This window comes from Manis pentadactyla, chromosome 7 (assembly GCF_030020395.1).
Source record: "Manis pentadactyla isolate mManPen7 chromosome 7, mManPen7.hap1, whole genome shotgun sequence".
In the NCBI taxonomy this organism is placed as follows: Eukaryota; Metazoa; Chordata; class Mammalia; order Pholidota; family Manidae; genus Manis; species Manis pentadactyla.
The window spans coordinates 27514511-27534601 of record NC_080025.1 but is presented as its reverse complement, the minus strand read 5'-3'; the positions used below and the strand labels follow the sequence as shown (position 1 = coordinate 27534601).

Sequence of the window (20091 nt, the reverse complement as noted above, 5' to 3'; positions counted from 1 at the left end):
TTCCAGAAAGGATTTAGGAATTTACCAATAGATGACAAGATAGAAAATGTCCTGACTTTAGATGAGTACGAATTTCAGGCTGAATATTTCACGTTTCAAAGCCAGATGAAGCATATCCCCAGTCCAGCCCCTTCAAATAATTATCTTTATTGAGCTAATTAGGTTTGCTTGGCCCCACCAGTTTCTTCCTCCTCCTGTACTCAGTGAGAATTCAGAAGATTTGAATTAACAGATTAGCTGGGGTTCAGGCAAGACATGTTACCTTTCAGTATCATTTCCAAACAAGGCAGACCTCCTCCTCTCCATGGCCCTTCCCAATTCTGGTGCTCTGTGCTTTATATTCTCTCTTCCTTTGATTACTTCCATTTTCCCAAATTGGGACCACACCAGAGTTTCTCCACTTCAGCTCATAATCCAACATTTCAGAGAGGCGGCCTGGTACAGTGGTTAAAAACATGAATTCTGCTTTGGTCCCTTAGTTCTTAGTTGTGTGACTTGAGGCAAGTTATTAAACCTCTCAGTATGCTTCAGATTTCTGTAACATGTTGATATACTATTACATACCTCAGAGGATTAAATCAGAATATTAATACATAGGGAGTATACAAATTGAGGATATTAATATAAAAAAACATTCAGAGCAGTGCCTGGCAAATAGTATTTCATATATGATAATTATTATATTACCCGTGGGAATGTGAACTCAAAAAGCATTTCCTTTCTTTTCTCATCAATGAATTACAGATGGAGGAAGAACTGGCAGAGAAGCCCTAGTAGGTTATACGTATTTTACCCCCCGCCCTGATAGTTTTTACGCTCAGAGCATGGAGGCTAGGAGGGCTGCGTTCAGGGCAGGAGTAATTGCCTTTTTGCCTTTCTGCCTAGTGCGATTAGATCACTCACTGGGCAGGATCTTCCCCAGCCCCAGCTGTGCAGGTCCCTGCCTGGTAGTTAGCCAGGGAACTCTCTGGTGCCTCAGGCTTCAGGGGTGGTTCTCAACCCGGGAGGAGCATATAGGGGTCTGTCTGCGGTGAGTGGAGGGAGGGGCAGTAGGAAAGTGGCCCAAAGGGAAGCTGTTTCCAACTTGCCCTGATCCTCATTCGCTGAGAACCGTTTTCGTGTCCTCACGTTCACTTTGTGATGGAGTCGCACCTAAGGGAGAGGGGAGTTAGGAAAAGGAAATTGGAAGGAGGGTGTGAAGGGAGTCGGGGACAGGAAGACACAGTAAGACATGGTTTGAAGAGATGGTCCAAACTTGAATTTACCTTACTTCATAGCTCTCTTTAGTTTTGGTCCTGGGTCCCTTTTTTCATAAACAAGACTAACTGACCTCTTTGAGGAGGGAGTCACCCAGCCAGTGTTCCCTTGGGAGAATTTCAAACCTGGGTTGAGGTGTAACTACCCGAATGCATCTACGGGCTGGTCTCCCTGACTCGGCTCCCTAAGCAGCTGCGAGGTCCAGGCTGCACTGTCCTGCACCAGTGGCCTTCGGGAGGCACAAGAGTAGGTGCTCTTATGTCTCTTCTCTAAAGCAGGGTCAGGGTTCACATGTCCACTGAATTCAATAAAAAGGAAAGCAATTTGGTATGAAATCCACGAAGACCATACACAAATATCTTGTATTCCTATATCCATGACAACTGCTATTGTTCTAATCCTGTAGTTGATCCTGGGGTTTCATTTTCTCCAGTTCTTAGCATCCATCTCCCCTTGGCTGTGGCCCTCCTTATTTCTCACTCCCGTGATTGCAATACCTTCCTAGCCAGTTTCCCTGGATCTAGCCGCTTGTCATGCCAACCCATGCCATCTCTCATGGCTGTAATAATGTTTCACAAATAAAGTTCTGATCATGAGCAGCTATGTAGATTTAAAAACTGACCATATATGAACATTATCCCTAGTTTGCAAGGTAGGGCATTGGTCTGATCTGCTGTCCTGCTGCCTTTTCATCTCCTAAGAGCAGTGGCTCTTAAAAATGCTGTCACTTTTCAGGTGTGTCACAATGCCTGGCAAATACCAAGTTTTTTGTAATTAATTGCAGCAACTTAGTTTGGTAGCAAATTGGAGCAGATTCAGAATTATCCAAATAACATAGGAATTACTTTCACTCGTGTGAACTATAAGATTTCTTGAGGGAGATGGAAAGGAGAACTGCTCTGTCTATGTCCAGGTAGAGAGAACACTTAGACTTTTTTTTGGATTGAGGGTTAGAAGGGACCGAAGAAGATCACGCGGGCCCATTCATCTTTCAGCATCATGCGCCCAGCACCCAGCCAGGGCCCACACCAGCCCTCATGTGGACTGCTTTTTCCAACGCACATACTGCATCTACTGCCATAATTATGAAAGCTTCCAGAACTACACTAATCACTAATGAGTTTTTGGAAGAGATTTTTGTTAAAAATAGCATGAGGGAAGACTCAATAGCACAAATTGTGAGAGTTTCGTACCTAGCACTCACCTCCCCCTCTACCTCCATCCCCACAGCCCTCTCTGTAATACCTGCCCCCTGCTGGCTGGAGAGTTAGGTTTTGAGAAAGCAAAGAGGCTTCGGGGGGCTCCGTTGTTCCCCAGCCAGTTGGGGCATGTTGCCTTTCATGTTCCGTAGCTCAGTTTCTGTCATGTGTACAGAGCTGGCTAGCCTACACCCTGACAGCTGGTAACACATTAGCCCTCACTCAGATTTTCCTTCAGACCTTCCCTCCTGAGCCATTCCCCGCAGGGCGAAAGGTATCCAGGAAATAAGGAAACGCGAGTCACCCTCTGCATGTAAGTGAAGGCTTCTGAGGATCACAGGCCCGGAGCAGTCTTGTTCCAGACCTGGCTCTCAGCGCACCCCCGTGGTGCCATTCCCGCTGATCTAAGCCAACCAGTCACATACCCGAAGAATGTCCCTCTTCTTCCCGACTCGATACTTTCTGTGGGTTAGAATGGTTCAGAAAGAATTACATCAAAAGGAGAGGGGTACTGAGATGTTTTTGTGGCTCTTTCTGTTGTCCAAAACCTGGTGATGCATGGTTTTAAAGCCTTGTTCCACCTGAACTGTCCATCGTCAGAGTGCAGCGATGATTCTTAAATTGACCAGAAGGAAAAAGGTCATGTCTCTTCTCTCCACTGGGGTGGGCAGAGGAGGAAGACCAGCAGTGGTGGCACCTCTTTGACTTTGCCATCTCCTTGTCCTTCTTCTTGGGCAATCTCCCCACTGAACCCCAGCAGTCAGGCTCAGGCAAGCAGATAATGCAGGGTCCCTGCAGAGTAGAAGTACTTAGTGCGAGTTCTTGTTGACCAGCAATGGCTTCTTAGCCCTGTGTGTTAAAGGATTCCTAGGTGGAATCCAGGTTCTGAAATAAGAGTGGCATGATTAGTACCAACAGACGGGTGTAGGAAGAAGTAATGGCTCATGTGTCAGGGTTTTTCCATCTTGAGGCAGCTTCACGTTGCCCGTGTAAATATTGCATTTCAACCATTCTTACATTTATCTTCGCAGTCACCCTTTAAAGTCAGTATTTTTCCCATTTTGCAGATGAGATAATTACTTGCTTTTGTGTTATTTCCAGCTTTGGAAATTCACAACTCTTTTGAGACATATCCCATGTCAGATCAAGTGTCTCCAAAAGTTAGAATGAATAATAAAGGAAACCTTGAAGGGCAAATAAAGTAAAAGGAGGAAATAGATCTGAGAAGAATGAATTGCAGTCTGAGCGGTGTCTGCACACAGAGAAAGGGTCTTGTATCGGGACCCTTTCTTAGAGTCCTGCCGTGGCTGTAGACCCTGCCTGGAGCGGGAAGGCTTCCTGGATGCTGCGCTTGTGGATGAGACGGCAGGCGGGATGGGTTAGAGAGGCATCCCAGCACCTCGACAGGTACTTCTTTCAAGCACACCCCAAATGACTACCAGAATCCCCAGTCATCTGCCGTCCGCTCTCTCACTCTGTAGAAGAGAGTGAGTTTTCTACAGTTCATCATCTTAGAACTGTAGCTGAAAAAAAACTGTAGAACAAAGAAAAATATTAGATATCTTGATCTTAGTGATGGTTATGTGTGTATACATGTCAAAATTTCATCAAGCTGTACACTAAGATTTGTGCATTTTATTTATTGTATGTATGTCAGTTTAAAAAAAGATTTTTTTTCAACAAAGGCCCATAGGGTCCACATTGTGGGGGGGAAAGGGAAAGAACTGTAGCTCAGTAGTCTGCACGGAAGGATCCCCCACCTCTCCCCAGCCAAGGGCCTGGAAAGGGCTCGGCCGCCAGGCACGGTCCAGCAGTGCTTCGGGAAAGGTATCCCGCCGGCTCACTCAGATCCTGTGCAGAGCAGATGCAACACCGATTAAAAAGAAGAGCAGCCAGAAGGAATTCTCGTCTGCCACACCGAGGGGTTCTTTTCCAAGGGAGCAGTCAAAAATGGGGGGCAGCTTGAGCATCGCCCCCAGGTAAGAGCTCCTAGGAGCCCTTGCACTCCATGATTTTCTGGGAATCACTGAGCAATAAAAATTTGAGTTGAAGCAGAATATTTACTTTGTCAGCCCCTATAGTGACCAGTGAAATTGTTGCTCACCAACACAAGTTCACCCCAACCCTTCCCAGGATCATTAAGCTGAGTGAATATTCCCGCAGGCAACAGCTATAAATTTAACCTATGATGAGCAAAGGTTATGAACCCTGATGTCTTTCAGATCACCTTTCAGGCCTTCCAGAAATGTGGGTTGGTGCAGAATTTCAAAATACTCTCAATTAGCTTTTCTATTATTAATCCATTCCCTATTTCCAACTGGTGGATCATGAGATTGCCTCTGTTTTTTCTTTTTCTGTTAGTTTTTTTTATTAAGGTATTATTGATATACACTTTTATGAATGTTTCACATGAAAAACAATGTGGTTACTACATTCACCTATATTATCAAGTCCCCCCCATACCCCATTGCAGTCACTGCCCATCAGTGTAGTAAGATGCCACAGATTCGCTGTTTGCCTTCTCTGTGCTGCCCTGTCTTCCCCATGACCCCCCCACAGCATGTATACTAAACATAATACCCCTCAATCCCCTTCTCCCTCCCTCCCCTCCCACCCTCCCCCACCCCTCCCCTTTGGTAGCCGCTAGTCCCTTCTTGGAGTCTGTGAGTCGGTTGCTGTTTTGTTCCTTCAGTTTTGCTTCGTTGTTATACTCCACAAATGAAGGAAATCATTTGAGATTGCCTCTGTTTTTGATTCTGTAAAATAGGTTCAACAGATTCCGCCTCTCCCCACTCTCTTTTCCCTGCAGCCCCTTAGTACATTACAACATTGATTAACCAGAATGAAGGGTTGGAGGGTAGGGCTGGGGTGATCTGTTGAGTTGATTTTAAATAGAAGTTCTCTCACTCCAAGCTTTGTTGTGGATAACTCTGTAATATGTTGGCAACACTTCAGTTTAGAAGCTATAATATACGAGGAAAATCTCCAGTGATTGAGAATTGTGACTGTCTACCATTAAATATTGTATTATCAGCAGAGCACAGTTGTTATTTTCTGGCATTATATAATGTAAGGTGGCTCTAAGCTGTGTGTTCTTGGCCAAGCTGCTTTACTTCTAGGTGTCTCGGTTTTGGTATCTTAAATGAATATAATAATAATGAATACTTTGTAGGTTTTTTTTTAACATCTGACTGAGATTGGATATTAAAAGCACTTTGCTTGATTGATAAGAGTAAATGCTCATTAAATGTCTCTTATTATTGCAATTATCAATATAGCTAGGAAAGTGTACAAAGTTAGACTGCATATTTAATAAGTACAGAATCTTCCAATAGTGTGGATTTTGAAATAAATCCATGATCTTGTTTTTGCCATAATTCACTTCTTTCACTACATGAAGAATCATATTTCTCTTTAACTGGCGACTCTGGGTTTGGTTAACATGTTCTGCTGTGCCTCTCCCACAGGTGAGGCAGGTGTCCACCGCTGAGAGCCACAAAGGTGCCACCACTTCACGTGAACACTTTCTAAGAGGAATGTAAAGTCCTGGGAATCACAGTTTCTGCCCTTCCTGGCCTTCCATTCCAGGATTTTATAAAACAGATAATCTATGGGAAAGGATTAAGAACTGTTCTGAGGAAAGGGGCTGTGGAATTTCAGGAATTCAGATTTTTGTCTTGCTCTCAACAACAAAACAGCTATAGACTAACACTGAGATTTGCAGATAATTCTTTTTTTCTTTTCAAGGGGTTGGTATATTGGCATTCATTGAGTACGGCTGTGGGCTAAGTAGGCAGTGCGCATGTAGTGCATTTGTAGATATGGAAATCATGTTTCAACCCCCAAGCAATCTAGCTAGTTAAACAGATGAATTCCTATAAAATAAATCAAAGGCCAAATAAGGCAGCATTCCTTCAAGTGCAACATTAATGATTCTGGCAGGAGGTCAAAGATGCACTTTGTCAATGAGGGTTGGATGGATTGTTCCAGAAAGTTTCCTGGGGAAGTGGGATTTGAAAAGGTAGAACAGTGGGGAATCTCATCTCCTGTTTAGTCTGTAACGAGGAATATGCAGCCTTCCGTGTACCAGGTAGCTGGACTGGAGGCATGGATGTGTGTGATAGAGTATTGTGAGAAATAGCTGCTCAGGTTTCTCAAGAATACATTCTTGACTGTTCATATCATGCACATGTGTATATGTGTGTGTACATCATGTTATGTTAATGCAATCCTGTTATAAAAATGTACAAATTTGAAAACTGTTTTGACACTACAAAGACAATGCATGTGATAAGTTCTCCAACCATGTTTTTGCTTCATTTGCCCTCTCCCCTGTCTTCTCTGTAATAATAGAGGATTGGCAAGTCATAGATAATCAAAGCCACAGAAAACCCTTAAATGTAGTTTTAGCCATTTAGCTTACAGACTTTTCCCACTATTCTTTTGCACAGCTATAAAAACAAATTAATTTAACTGAAAGGTATATTTCCCATTGTCTTTAATTCCCCCATTGTCTATGATAAATAAGGAAATGGTCTAAAGCAGGCATCTAAAAGGAGAGTTAACCCAGATGGTCTGGTCCATGTACAGAGTGAGCCTATCAGCCCTACAACTGGCTGTGTGTGTGTGTGTGTGACTCTGAATATGCTATAAAATCCCGTTAAGGAGGTCAGAGATAGTGATAGAGTGACCCATCCAGATCATTTCTAAAGATGATGCTTAATTCTCTTGCTCTCTTAATTCAAAAGCAAGGTATGTTCACTTGAACTACAGAGCTTAAAAAACCTGAAGAGGGCCATACTGTTGATTAGACAGTGGAACATGCCTCAGTAGGTGCGCACCATTTGGGGGTGAATCCCTGGGATAGTTCATCAGTGGAGTTGGTTAGCTCAGCTGACATAAATGTACTTTTAAAGGGGTTCTGTGCCAGTTAGTACTATAGAATACAGGTTATTTTGTGGGATATTTTTTTTTTTTGCAGGCAAAGATAACTCCAGCTCACAAACAGGCAAACATGTGTCCTGGGCAACAACAATGAGTGGTAACATAGACTTGATGGCTTAGTAGATTCAACTAAGCATTACTGGGATAAAATACCTAAAATGTGTGGTATGTGCTATTTGTAATCCATTTTTGATGTGCTAACAGTATTAACACTTGTTCCAAAAACATCATGCAATTATTTATAGTTTTGCTGACAGTGGGCTTGCATTTAAAAATGTAATCTTCAGGCCAACAGTGGGTTTTCTGGTTAAGTTCAGACCATACTATCTTCTGTTTTTAGCACTTGAAGCCATACAGATAGCCCTCACTTACACAAACGTTAGAGTCCAATATTCCACGACATCCCTCGGGTCTTTTGTTTCTCATAGAATAAGCAGTGTTATAAATAGCAACTAGGTACTCAAGACTATAGCACACAGAAGTCTATCTAACCGATGGTAGTCAAATATGTATGTGTTGAGTACATAAATAAACCCTAGCTCAATTCACCTGAGTTCTGTGTTCTTAAATTGAGGGGTCATATAATATGAGAAAGAAAGAATGAATGTTTCCTCTTCCTCTTCCTCTTCAGGGTGATAAAGTTAGGCCATGAATAATTTTATGACATAAAAATGTATTTCAGCCACTCCTGGGGCTCCTTTGTCCTCACTTCCAATTTCTCTCCTGTGACCACCCCGGGTGAGTTTTGCCCATTTTTTTTTCTATAGTTATTACTATTCTCCATCTCCTCTCTATCAAAATTAACTTCTTCAGTAAAACTGATCTTAAACAAATGTTAGAAGGAAGAGATTTAGATACAAGTAATTTATAATATGCTACAAATGACCAGTAACACAATAACCACACTTGCAGTATTTTTAACAGTAGGTGTTTATAAACTCAAGTAGATGTTGACAGATACTCAGTGAAACGAGGAGAGGCAGAGATTTTTCCAAGCAGTGTATGATGGATCTGGGTCAGGAGAGAAAGCCATTTCTAGTAAAGAGATTTGTCTTCTTTGGGCATATCAGCCCTCCCCTGCAAATCCTCCCTCTGGGTCTGTTTAATCCGACTCTCACAGACCACACTGATACCTAAATACTTCCCCACATAACTTCCCTGTCCGCTATGTCTTTGGAAAACCTGTCACCAAGATCATATTTGCAACATCAAATTTATCTTCATATTCCCATTATTCTTCCGGAGATATCAGACACCATGATTGTTATTTTTTCTCTCTTTCCTAATGTGTAACCCAGCCTTAGGTCTTTATAGCTCAGGTGGCCCACAAACACCACCCATGAGCACTGCCTCTATAGCAGGCATGAAGCCCTGGATCACCATCTTCTTTAGAAACATTTAAGCTTCAGTTTCCTCATCTGCAAAGTAGAGATCATATTAGAACCTAAATAACTGAAATGTTGCAAGGAGTGAATGAGATGAAATGGATCAGTTTTCACATAGTGATGTAGTGCCTAATGCATGGCGAAGTCGGAGCAAGTGGAAAGGGTTGACAGCGTTGTTCTGTTCTCCCATCCCCCTCTGCCCTCATTATCCTGGCTCTCTGATTTCCATGCTTTTGCAGCCATTTCTTTCTCATTCAGTGGTGGAGGGTTTGAAGTTTAAGACCTTCCAAAATGTCATTCACTGTCTGCTTACTACTCACTGTCCACAGACCCTCAGCTCAGTGGGGCCCGGTCAGCAAGGTGTTCAGTGAGGGTCTGTGATGAGGTGCCTCCTCTGGAACAGTCCCTTCGCCATGTCTGGGTCTGCCTATGGCTTGCCATTCCCCCTGCAGAACACTCTTGTCCATGGCAGACCTGCTCCTTCCTTGGCTGTTTCCCAGTGCCTTCCAGCTCAGCTGATCCCATGGCAGTCTTCAGTTTCTGAACAAATTACAGTCCGTCCAGAAGGACTGCATGTAGAGCCTCTGCCAGGCCGGAAGCTTGTTAGTGTAAGAGGCACACACCGTAAGGACTTGGGGAAACCCACCCAGCGGGGAGAAGTTGTTTCTCTTGTGCCCACCCACTAGCAGCCCCACATAATTTATGCCCAGGCATGACTCCTGAAACATCTGGCCCAAGACCTCTCACCCTCTCACTTCCAGCTGCTGAGCCCCCTCCACCACACACACACACACACACTGTTAGGAAAGGAGGCTGGATCCTTCCTTCCTCTTTGCTCTCAGTTCTGCACACCTTATTGAATTCTGTGCCCCCGATGATCCAGGCAAGAGAGACACCATCTTCTAGCCTCAGTGACACCCGAACTCCTACTGAGGACCAGTTTCCAGGATCTTTCCAGGGGAATAAGATTGTATATGAGTCACCAGACATGGCTCTTCTTCTTTCTCCACATCCTATCTGAGCTTTCCACAGTAGCTGCTCATATGAGATTATTTGAGACCATTATTTTTTTCCTTTCTTTCATATTAAGCTTTTAAAATGACTCCTCTAGACAAGCACAGAATTTTCTATTTGAGTATGATATAATTCATAACTGGTCAGTCAGAAGTATTCTTTGATTCATACACACTGAGTGAATATGCCCTGACTGTAGGACTTCAAATCATTTTCTAGAAATCCACATTTGCTTAATATTGTATCACTAGCATTTTATCTTCCAGAGTCACCTTTCTCCAAGAACTCAAGTAGTGCTTATGTTCTCAGTCCTGTGGTTTCCTACCTGGGATTCCAGAACCTCTGAGGATGCCTTCCTCATTTCCTTCTGTGGTATTTGGGTAGGGAGGAATCACTTGCAGGGGCATCAGCCATGAAGTTTAGTAAGCGTCTTTGTCAAGCTTAATACAAAGTCCAAAGCAAACAGTAATACAAATGTACCCGTATATAGTTATAGGCATAGGTATGGGGGTAGGGATACAGATTGACATACATCAGCACGTATAGAAATGATATTTTTAAGCACAACAAGCCTCAGTCCCAAAGACAGGTGAAAGAGTTAGGGTGACAGGGAATAGAAGAATGAGGATTTGGCAAGCATAGTAGATACTTTCCTTTAAGCCCTCTACATACCTCTTTCCTAGTTCTTGTGTTCTGTCTATAGGCAAAAATCCAATCTCTGAGAAGCAATGTGCCACAACTCTAGCAAAGTACCATGTTTATTGAAGAATAATTCATCTAATGCATAGTTGAATAAATGAGTTCTTTAGGCTCACAAACAATATTTTATTACCTAAAAATAAAGACAAATAAAAGAATCCGGTAATACCTTGGAAAATTCAATATATCCCTTCCCTTACTCTCATTGCCCTCCCCCTGTTTGACTAGCTTAGACGGCTGTAATAAAGGAGGGACAAAGGCCCTTTTTAAACCTCTCTGTGGTCTGTGGACAGATCTTAAGAAAAATGAAGGCAGATTCTCCTAGGACTTGCGGGTATGGGAATCTCCATCGATTTGGCTGGGTGGTAAGATGAGGAAGCAGCCCTCATGGCATGGGAATAAGTATCACAGCACAACAACTGGCCATTTACTGAGTATGCATGTTTATTTGCATTGAGTCATTACTAGCTTTTACATATTTTCATTCCGTCACTTACATCTAAAAAGCAGGGATGAGACCTTGTCTGTTTAGGGTCATGCATAAAAGACCAGCTCGACAAGACAAGGTGAAGATTCTGGGAAGCTCAGCCAGTGTTTCTAAGTAAAACTCTTTTCAAGGACTAAGGACACAGCTGACATAATTTCCAGGGATAAGCTATCAAGTAGACAATGGGTGTAGACTTTCCATTCTTCATGCTTTGCTGCTGTCTGTTTGACCCCTGCCATCACCCCTTCTCAGGGACTCAGTCCCCAGCTATTTACTGTCCCCATCAACCTCTATGATTTGAACCATCCTTTGTAGAAACAGAAGTTTAAAATATTAGTCCTTCCAAAGGTAGCTCTTCTTTCCTCAAGAATCAAGGACTGAGGAACAGAATGCTCCCTGGGGGAGCTCAGGCATCAACCAGAATGAGAAATGCAACTTTTGGGGCCATTCGGTGAGGCTTCCTGGGTGTGTCTAAAAGCACACCTCAAAGTCTGTTGTTTGCTGTGGCATGTTAGTTATTCAGCTGCAGCAAGAATGATAAAAGAGGCCACCCAGACCCTTGACTATGGTAGAACTCTAGAAGTATAAACCATTAGCCATCAGACCTCAGCTCGGTGACTTCCATGCTCTGTAATCACGAGCAAGCCACTTACTGTTCCTCATCTGTAAAACCAGTGGCACCAATCTCGTAAGACTGATGGGAGGATTGGGTGTAAGACTCCCGGTGAAGTTCCTAGGAGAGAGCAAGCACTCAGTGAATGCTGGCAGTGATCACGACACAGAAGACAGGATCGTCCCACACAATAGTTGAACCCGTGGTCTAAAATCTCATCTCAAAGCAGCTTTCTGCTAAAATTTTACTGGCATTCTCCATTTGTGTGAACATCAATAGCCTGAGTAGGAAAGACAGAGGACTCAGAGATAAATTTCAGTTCAGTTTCATCTGGGGTGGCAGGACTGCAGCAGGACGCACGTTCTGTGATGTGAGAGGTAGACCCAGTTCCTGTCTCCCCAGGAAGCATCCTCCCAAGGCTGCTCGCTTCCTTTTAGCCTTTTGTCTAAGCACGTGAGGATATAAAAATTTCTAGCCTGTGTTAGACCCATGCTGAACTCCGAATGACACCAGTACCTTTGATAGTGAAAATCAAAGATAGGACCATAAATGTCCTCAACTCAGCATCAGATATCGGGGATACTTACCCAACAAATTATTGGCGTTCATGCAATTATTGCTAACTTTTCCTTCCCCCCTACCAAGAACAAGTTAGCTTTTGAGTCTGTAACAGTCCCCAAATAATTGGGAAAATCTTCCTTGCCAAGGACTAAGAAAAGGCATCTTTAACAAAATTCCTCACTCCCCAGTCTGGAACCCACTTTCCATTCCCTCCCTGCATGCCGTCCTGCCCTCCAGCTTGTTGAAGGCAAACAGCAGGCAGGCAGAACTTCAGGGTCGCCGGGTAGCTTTACACCTTAGCCGCCGTCTTCAGCACATACGCAGCCATCAGGGCAATAAAATACTGTTCATCGCTTCTACCCCACAACCAGTTAGGTCAGCTGTAAATACTGGAATTGCTTGGCAAGCATGCTGGAAGATTGTGCTGACTTGTTAATATAAGTGAAAATGTAATTAGATTTACAACACTTTTTTTTCCCCAAACCATAATTCACAACAACAGCAACAGAAAAAAAAAATTCTCTTGCAACCTGCTGAAATACCATTATTAAAATGCACATGAAAAGTCAATTATGCCAGAGGGAGGTATTTAAGAGAAGTGAGTTTCCATACCCTGGGATTACACCATGGGGATTACATATTTCTTCATTATTTTTTTCAATAAGATCTTTGCTGCTGCCAGATGAAAAGGAACAGATATTTTGCTTATTTCACTCTGAAACATTGCTGCAGATAGTGCTAAAAAGTAAATTAAATAAGCTGGCTTCCTGGAAACCTACTCTGCTGTCCTCAAAGCCTTGGAAAAGCAGAGTCATCGCCATTCTTTTTTATCTACAAGCCCATCTCTCTTTAACCAATCGTCATATACCTTAAAACACGTGGAAATGAAGTGTTTTTTAAAACGTCCTTCTGTTTTGTGTCCTCAGTGAGTAGATGGAGCATTCTTATATACAGACAAGAAATAACCCCTTAATTTTGTCTTAAAACCTGCAGTTTCCTCTACCCTCAGTTCTACCCTCAGACAGGGCGGCCCAGGTACCACCACCTGCCCCGGCCTGGCCTCTGCACCTTGGCCTGAGTCAGGCAAAGCTCCGCCTCTTTTCCCCAGGCTGGGATTCTAATCCCAGTTGCAGTTTTAACCCAGACAGGCTGCCGCGTCCCTGCCTCTGGTTTCCTTGTGATGAAATGTAGGTATGGTTATATCTCATCTGCATATAAGGTACCAGTAGGGAAAAGCTAGTTAAAAAAAAACAAACAGAAAATCATAAAGCAATTTATAAGTGGGAGAGAAGCTGTCATTTTCAGTCTCAAACTTCTCCTAAAACGTTCAGTTTAGATAATGGAAGAATTTTTAAATACATATTTTTTAGAATCAGTAGTGCATATATTGTGGATAAATTACTCTTTGGGCAAAGATTCTGGTGTTGCTCTGTGAGAATCAGTCAATGGAGTAAATCACACATACCTGTGCATATATGTGTATATATATATATATATGTATGTATGTATGTATGTATGTATATGAGTTACTTTATACATTTATACTTCACATGTACCTGTACATACATTCATAGCAGATATACCTATTTACAGAAAGATCTTGAAGAGCCTGAAAAGAGGAGTGGAGAACTTTACACACTTTGATTTAAAGTAGCTCTTAAACCATTGGTATGGCTTAGTAATTGAGAGCAATGCAAATGGTCTTCTTCCACCATAAAAATGTTCAGTTTTTATTTATTGATTGATAAGATCATTATAATTAATACCTTTATATTTACATTTTATTATAAGTATTAGCACATTACTATTTCCAGTTCTTAAAATAATGTTCTATGAAAAACATTTTCATAACATGTGCTTCAGTTGAAGTATCCTGTTGGATTTTACAGTCAGCCAAGCCTGGTGCACAGCTTTTGCAGTATTTGGGGGAAAATCTGAGTATTCTTGGACATTTCTAAATACCCAGCATTCAGCTGCCAGGACCATGTACCATGTTTCCTTTTTTCTCACTTGACTTCTGTTTTAATCCTTGGAGGAGCCCTTTTTGGGGATCAGCATTAGAAACCGGTTTCAAGAGACTTAGAGATGGCTCAGAGGTAAAAAGACAACTGGGAGGGATTTGTAGGACCACGTCCAGTATGTGTGTGGCCTGTGAGCTCAGCCGCCCAGGAACTGTTCTGAGCACCCGTGCCCCACCCAGAGTAACCGATTTCCTCTGTGTCCCTTAGCCTCACCCAGGAGCAAACCCTGAAGTAGGACAAAATGCCCCCGCAGTGACACAAGGCCCTGACCCCTCCACATGGGTTATATCAGGTGTTTTTTTTGTTTTGTTAACAGCTAATTTGTATTGGAAAAGGTGAACATACTAAAGAGTACAACAGGCAGGAACTCTCCTGCGTGAGTTAAAATTCATCTGTTTTTCCGTCAAAAGCCATGTCAGATACTCTAAATCTTAAGGGTTATTTGAGACCAGGGGGAACACGGGAGAAACATGTTTTTACGATCTGCATAAGCAGGTTCTCTCTGTCACCCCTGGTGACAGTCCTCCCTCTAGAGGGCCTTGCGAGGTCGGCCTTCCCACCTAGAACCTTTCTCTTGCCTGGAGGGAGGGGAAGTCGAGGAAAATGGTTCCTAACCAGGTTCTCACTCCTTCACCAGATGCTCTCACCCCCACTGCCAGATCCGAGGAGCCGCCTTTGGTTCCCTTTCACCTGCCCCTTACTTCGTCTTTACTGTCCCTCATTTTACTGTTCCAGCCACCGAGTGCTCTCATAGTCTTTTTCTAAGGCAGGAAATAATAGAAGAGTCGAGAAGGAATGGCCCAGTCAGGCCCGGAGCATAGGAGTGTGATGGGGGCACCGACCCAAACACCTCAGGGGGTGGCCGCCCTCTTCAGACTTTATCCTGACCCATCATCTAGCGCCACCCCCGGCTGGCTTTTCTCACACCGAGAATCACTGCGTGCAAGGCTAGACATTCATGTCAGGAACACTGAAGCTGAAAGGACGTAAGAAGAACATGCCTCTGTTAACTGCCCCCAGAAGCAAAAACAAAGGCCAGGCCAACAGCAGAGCAGTGAACCTAGCAGGACCCGTGAGCAGCTAACGCCCGGGCTCGCCGTCCTGGTGAGGGTGAGAAGAACCAAGTGCCGAAGCTCTGAGATAGGGGTCTCGCCTAAATCCAAACAGGTCTCCTATTTTCTCCATTTTACCCCTAAAAATATCTTGAATCTCTCCACCCTTTCCATCTCCAATCCTAGTCCCAACCCACACTGCCGTCTTCTCTTCCTAGACCCCTGCTAACATGGCCTTTGACCTGGTCTCCCCACTTAGGATGATGTATCAAAAATGAAAAGTTGACAGCATTTCTTCCCCTGAGTAGTTTTTCAGTGCCCTTAGGAATGAGATCAAATCGTTAACAATGCCTTTCATCACCAGGCCCCTGTCTGTCATAAAAGCTGTCAGAACTCCAACAGTTCCACATTCTCTTCTCCAGACGGACACCGTGCTGCTTTGCCTGCCGTGGGCTGTGCATGTAACTCAAATGTGCTTTCTTCTCATCTTTGTCTAGTAAGGTCTTACTCTGTTCCAAGAGTCCTTCACCATTCAGTGCAAAATACCTTGGATTACCAAGGTACAAAGGGCTCTGTATTTGATTAGCAGCCAAAAAAAAAAAAATCTAGCTACTCATAAGGAATGAACTCCTTTCAAATAAAAATATGTCTCTCATGTGGTCTTTTATAACATTGATTTATCAGTGAAATATAAGCATTTCGTTAATTAAACATTTTAATCATAAACATTTCAATTAATATAAACATTTAATTTAATAAAATTTTAATTAAGTAATTCCCTCCAAGTAATACAAACCTTTTAAATTAAAGAAAGACAAGAAAATTTCTAATAAGGAATCAGGGAACAGAAAAACCGCAAGGGAGAAAGTGATGCATGGGAGCCTCGAGCCAGGAGGTGGAAGCGTGTGCCCCAGGCGGCCGCTTTTGCTCACGGGCACGCTGCCCCCGGGGCGTGGTCACCGCCACGAGCCTTCATCCTCTGTACACAGGCTCTCTGTAACTCTGTTCTGCAGAATCTAGCCACTCCCGTCCTTAAGTCACATCCCAGCTCCGCTACTACAAACTAGGGGGCTGGACCCCCAGGGTCCCAGGGTCCCATTACAGGAAGAGAGTGTCTGCTTGGTTCAGCTGAAGTCAGGGTCCCTGACTTGTCCGGTCACACCCAGGAGGTGGAGTCATCAGGAACAAACTTGGCCGTTAAGTGGGGGATGAGGCAGTTCCCAGAGAAGGAAGGAAATGCACATAGTGGGATTGGTAGACACCGCAAAGGAGCAACTTCAAATAAACACAAGACCCGTAACCATAATAAAGACATAAATAACATCATGTCAGTTAGGGGATACATCCATGCATATGCATATAGCTCTTACAGGATACGCAGTGGCCCAGTGAACACTTGCTTTCCCCTTTAAACAGTAAATCTGTTCTCAAGGATCATGAGTGTGGTAGTCAGGAAAAAAATGAATCATCATTTCATTGTAGAATAGATCAAATAATCAATGCCCTGTGTTTCTGTCTAATGTTTGGTGCGTGCCTTTGATGTGCATTGTGCTTTCACAGATTCATTAATTAGAAAGTTGGGTCAGATACTGTGCTGGAGATCACAAAATTACTGAAATTGATAAGGAAGGCTTCCTGCAGGAGGAAGAACTGGAGCTGCATTTAAAATGTCAAATGTTTTAACAGCTGGCAAACTGTGATCTGCATGAATAACAAATAATTAATACAAAGCAAAGCAAACCTGATTGGAGGGAAATGCATGTGGGCTTTCTGTGACATGAAACTTACCTGGCAACTGTTAAGCCATTAGGACTTTAATCAAGTCCCTTTCCCTCGTATTCTAGAAGGCCAGCCTAGAGTGGGCACTGTACAGATTGGTTTATGGCTCAGATATTTGTTACATTTTAATAAGGCTTAGAAACTTAGATGTTATTCACTGCTGCTGCCAATCAAGTACCTGCATAAGAGCAAGACAAACACTAACAGTAAATGCTGAGCACTCCGGTGTTCAGCAGCTCTGTCAGGATGCACTGCAGGCTTTATGAATGTGTGTGAGTGAATATACAGAAGCTTGGGAAAAGGTCATTGGTATTTTTGGAGCAATAAATCAAGTATGGAAAGATTTGCATTTTGGCTGTGTTACATACAGGGCTGGATTAGAGGAAGAGAACACTTTGAAGTAATATTTCTCTGCTGACTTGTTTTATTAGCTTCCTTTAAACATGTTACATTATTGCTTATAGAATTTCATTTACTTGGATTGGCAGCTTGATAAATACGTCTATTGGCTATGATTTGGATTGCTCTGGGCATTAATATTATTAAAACCTGTCACAAGGAAATGTCTGAAAGATGACTTACTGTGAAGATTACAGCATGAAATAAATCATCCCGTGGTATTTGTTACCATTTATGGCCTCTTGGAGCTGAGTCAATCCCTTTTTATGTTGCATTATTTTTCAAGTTTTTATAGCCTTACATTATATATGGCTGTCAGAGCTGAACAGATGGGGTGTCGGACATGAGCTTTCTGAATAATTCCCACCCTCCAGTTATTTGTATGAAGGACAAGTGAAAAACTGTGCATTCTCAGGCAAACAAGGAGAGAGAAAGAGGTGGAGAAGCTGCTGTTGAGGAAAAGGGATCCCTTTTGTCGGACTGTTTAGGCCAATTCCACCAGCTGGTTGGAATCCCCGACTGGCAGTCACCCTCTCTGGATTCCAAGCAAGAGAAGAGGTGTCTGTGTTCGGCTCCAGCCAGACAAGTGCTGTTTTGAAATGCATTTTCTCAGGAGCGCGTGCCTCTTGCTGAGACATCTCCACATTTGGAGGTGAACTTGCCATAGTCTCCTCCTAAAAAACTGAGAAACTAAAACACACACACACACGCAAACAGTAGAGCAAGCAGAAAGACACACTGAAAGGACTTAATATTCTTTGAGGATGTAGTGGATGTGCAAGCATCCTGGAGGGAGCACAGAAGCCTCTGTGATCTGAACTGTTCAGCAGGCTCCTTGGAGTCAGTCAGAGAGGAAGACTGGGAGCCCCGGGGAGGTGTTCAGCCCCCTGTGGAGGGGGCAGGAACAGAGGCCTCGAAGGACTTATATAACTGAGGCAAGCTGTGAGCTTGGGAATCCTTAGCTGCTCCTCCTCTCATGGCACCAGGCAGCTGCCAGATTGCCACAGGAGCCCCTCTGCAGAGTCCAAGGCCTGCCACCATTGCAGGAGAGAAAAGTGACCCACTAAAAAGCCCTCGTTTATAAGAGGAGGGGACAGTATGTGTGAATTTTCCTGCTTATCCTCCCTGTGCACCGTTGCATCCACTCTGAGCACTTCTATAAAGGACCAGCATACTGTAGAGGAACACACAGTAGGTAGTCTAGGTGACAGGAATCTAAAGTCACTGCTTTCAATCTCAGGTCTTTGAGTCCCTTAGTGTCCCATCATCAGATAATGTGGGTGAGAATATGCTTCCTGTTCTCCTCATGGTGTTGCTGTGAAGTCCAGTCATACAACACATATCCACACACACTTTCAAGTTGATTTGTCTCCTACCCCTGTCGAAGGTGGTCATTTTAATCACCACTTTGCAACCAGACCTTTGCCTTCTCTCTGCATTTTCTTGAGTTGATCTCTCTCTCTTACTCATCTCCTCATCCCCCGATCCCTTCATGTCAAGCTCTGCCTCCACTATCTCTTAAAATGGTTGCCTTTCTGGGAGTGATGTGTAGGCAGTCTGAGCTGCAGCTGAGAGCAGACCCTTCTCTCGTGTGTACTTCTGACTCCCTTGTCTCTCATCTCTTTTCCTATGTCATCATTCCAGGGACCTTCCATACGAATTTCTGTTTATTTGTCACATTTGCATGAGGGTGCCAGCCGGACACACCATGTCTCTCTTACTCACTGGCAGCCTCGTAATTTCTCTACACTAAATCTCCTAACTGGAAAACCAGAGACGAGATGAAACATGATCATCTAAAGCTCTCTCGAGCTCTATCACTTTCTCCTGTTCCAGCCGCCGTATCTTGAAACATCCTCGTAGTAACTGATTTCTCTTTGGGGTTCTTGGCCTTTTCTGGAGAGAAAGATTCCCCTAATGATAATAATTGCCAAATCTCTTTCTCTGACAAATTCACATTCAAAAATAATACCTTATGCAGAGTTTACAAATCCTTCTCCTCCTTGTTTTAGCCTTCCTTGTTTTAATAGGGGTATCATAAATGTACTAAAACCATTAAGCCACACATTAAAGTATCTTAACGGTGTGTGTGTATGTTGGATGTGAGGTCAGGAAGAGAGGCAGTATTATCCAGAGTGACCTGACATAGTAAAGTCTCATAGTAATGTCTAATCACTACTCCTCACCTCTTTATTATTAATTCCACAATTCAAGCAGATAAAATAACTTACTCATTTTTAGAATTTGCATGAATAATGGAGAGGTCAGGTGGAATAAGGATAAGTTTCATAATTAGGTTTTGCTGGGAAGTTCTGCAAACCAGTCTCTTTATAATTTGGTCAGCTCCTGATTTTTAATGAGGGCACCGGGAGTGACTGAAGCCTCTGGCAGCGTTCACTTCATGTTTTAATTACCCACAGTAATTCTGACAGTTACACACATGTCATAAATCACATCGTAATGAACCATAAAGAAAGTATATTTAATTACTAGAGAGGGAGTTCTCAGATTAAACAGGTAGATGGAATGTGCCGAGATGTGAACTGTGTTTGAAAACTGGGCGGCCCGATTCTGTGACACGGAAGAACCAGCCCCTGAAGGTTGCAGTACAGGGAATAAGGAAAGCCAATCCCCGATTCCCAGCTTTCGCTCCAATGGAGAAAGAGCTTGGAAGTCATGAC

General features: G+C 43.3%; 1 protein-coding gene across 1 annotated transcript in view; it reads left to right on the top strand.

Annotated features, from left to right (window-relative positions):
* KCNU1 (potassium calcium-activated channel subfamily U member 1) overlaps positions 1-20091 on the top strand; it is a gene marked incomplete at its 5' end in the record, with an annotated part of 115270 nt that overhangs the window by 69325 nt on the left and 25854 nt on the right. Inside the window, 1 exon segment of the mRNA XM_057504953.1 lies at positions 4321-4435. Coding sequence (XP_057360936.1) covers positions 4321-4435 — 115 coding nt within the window.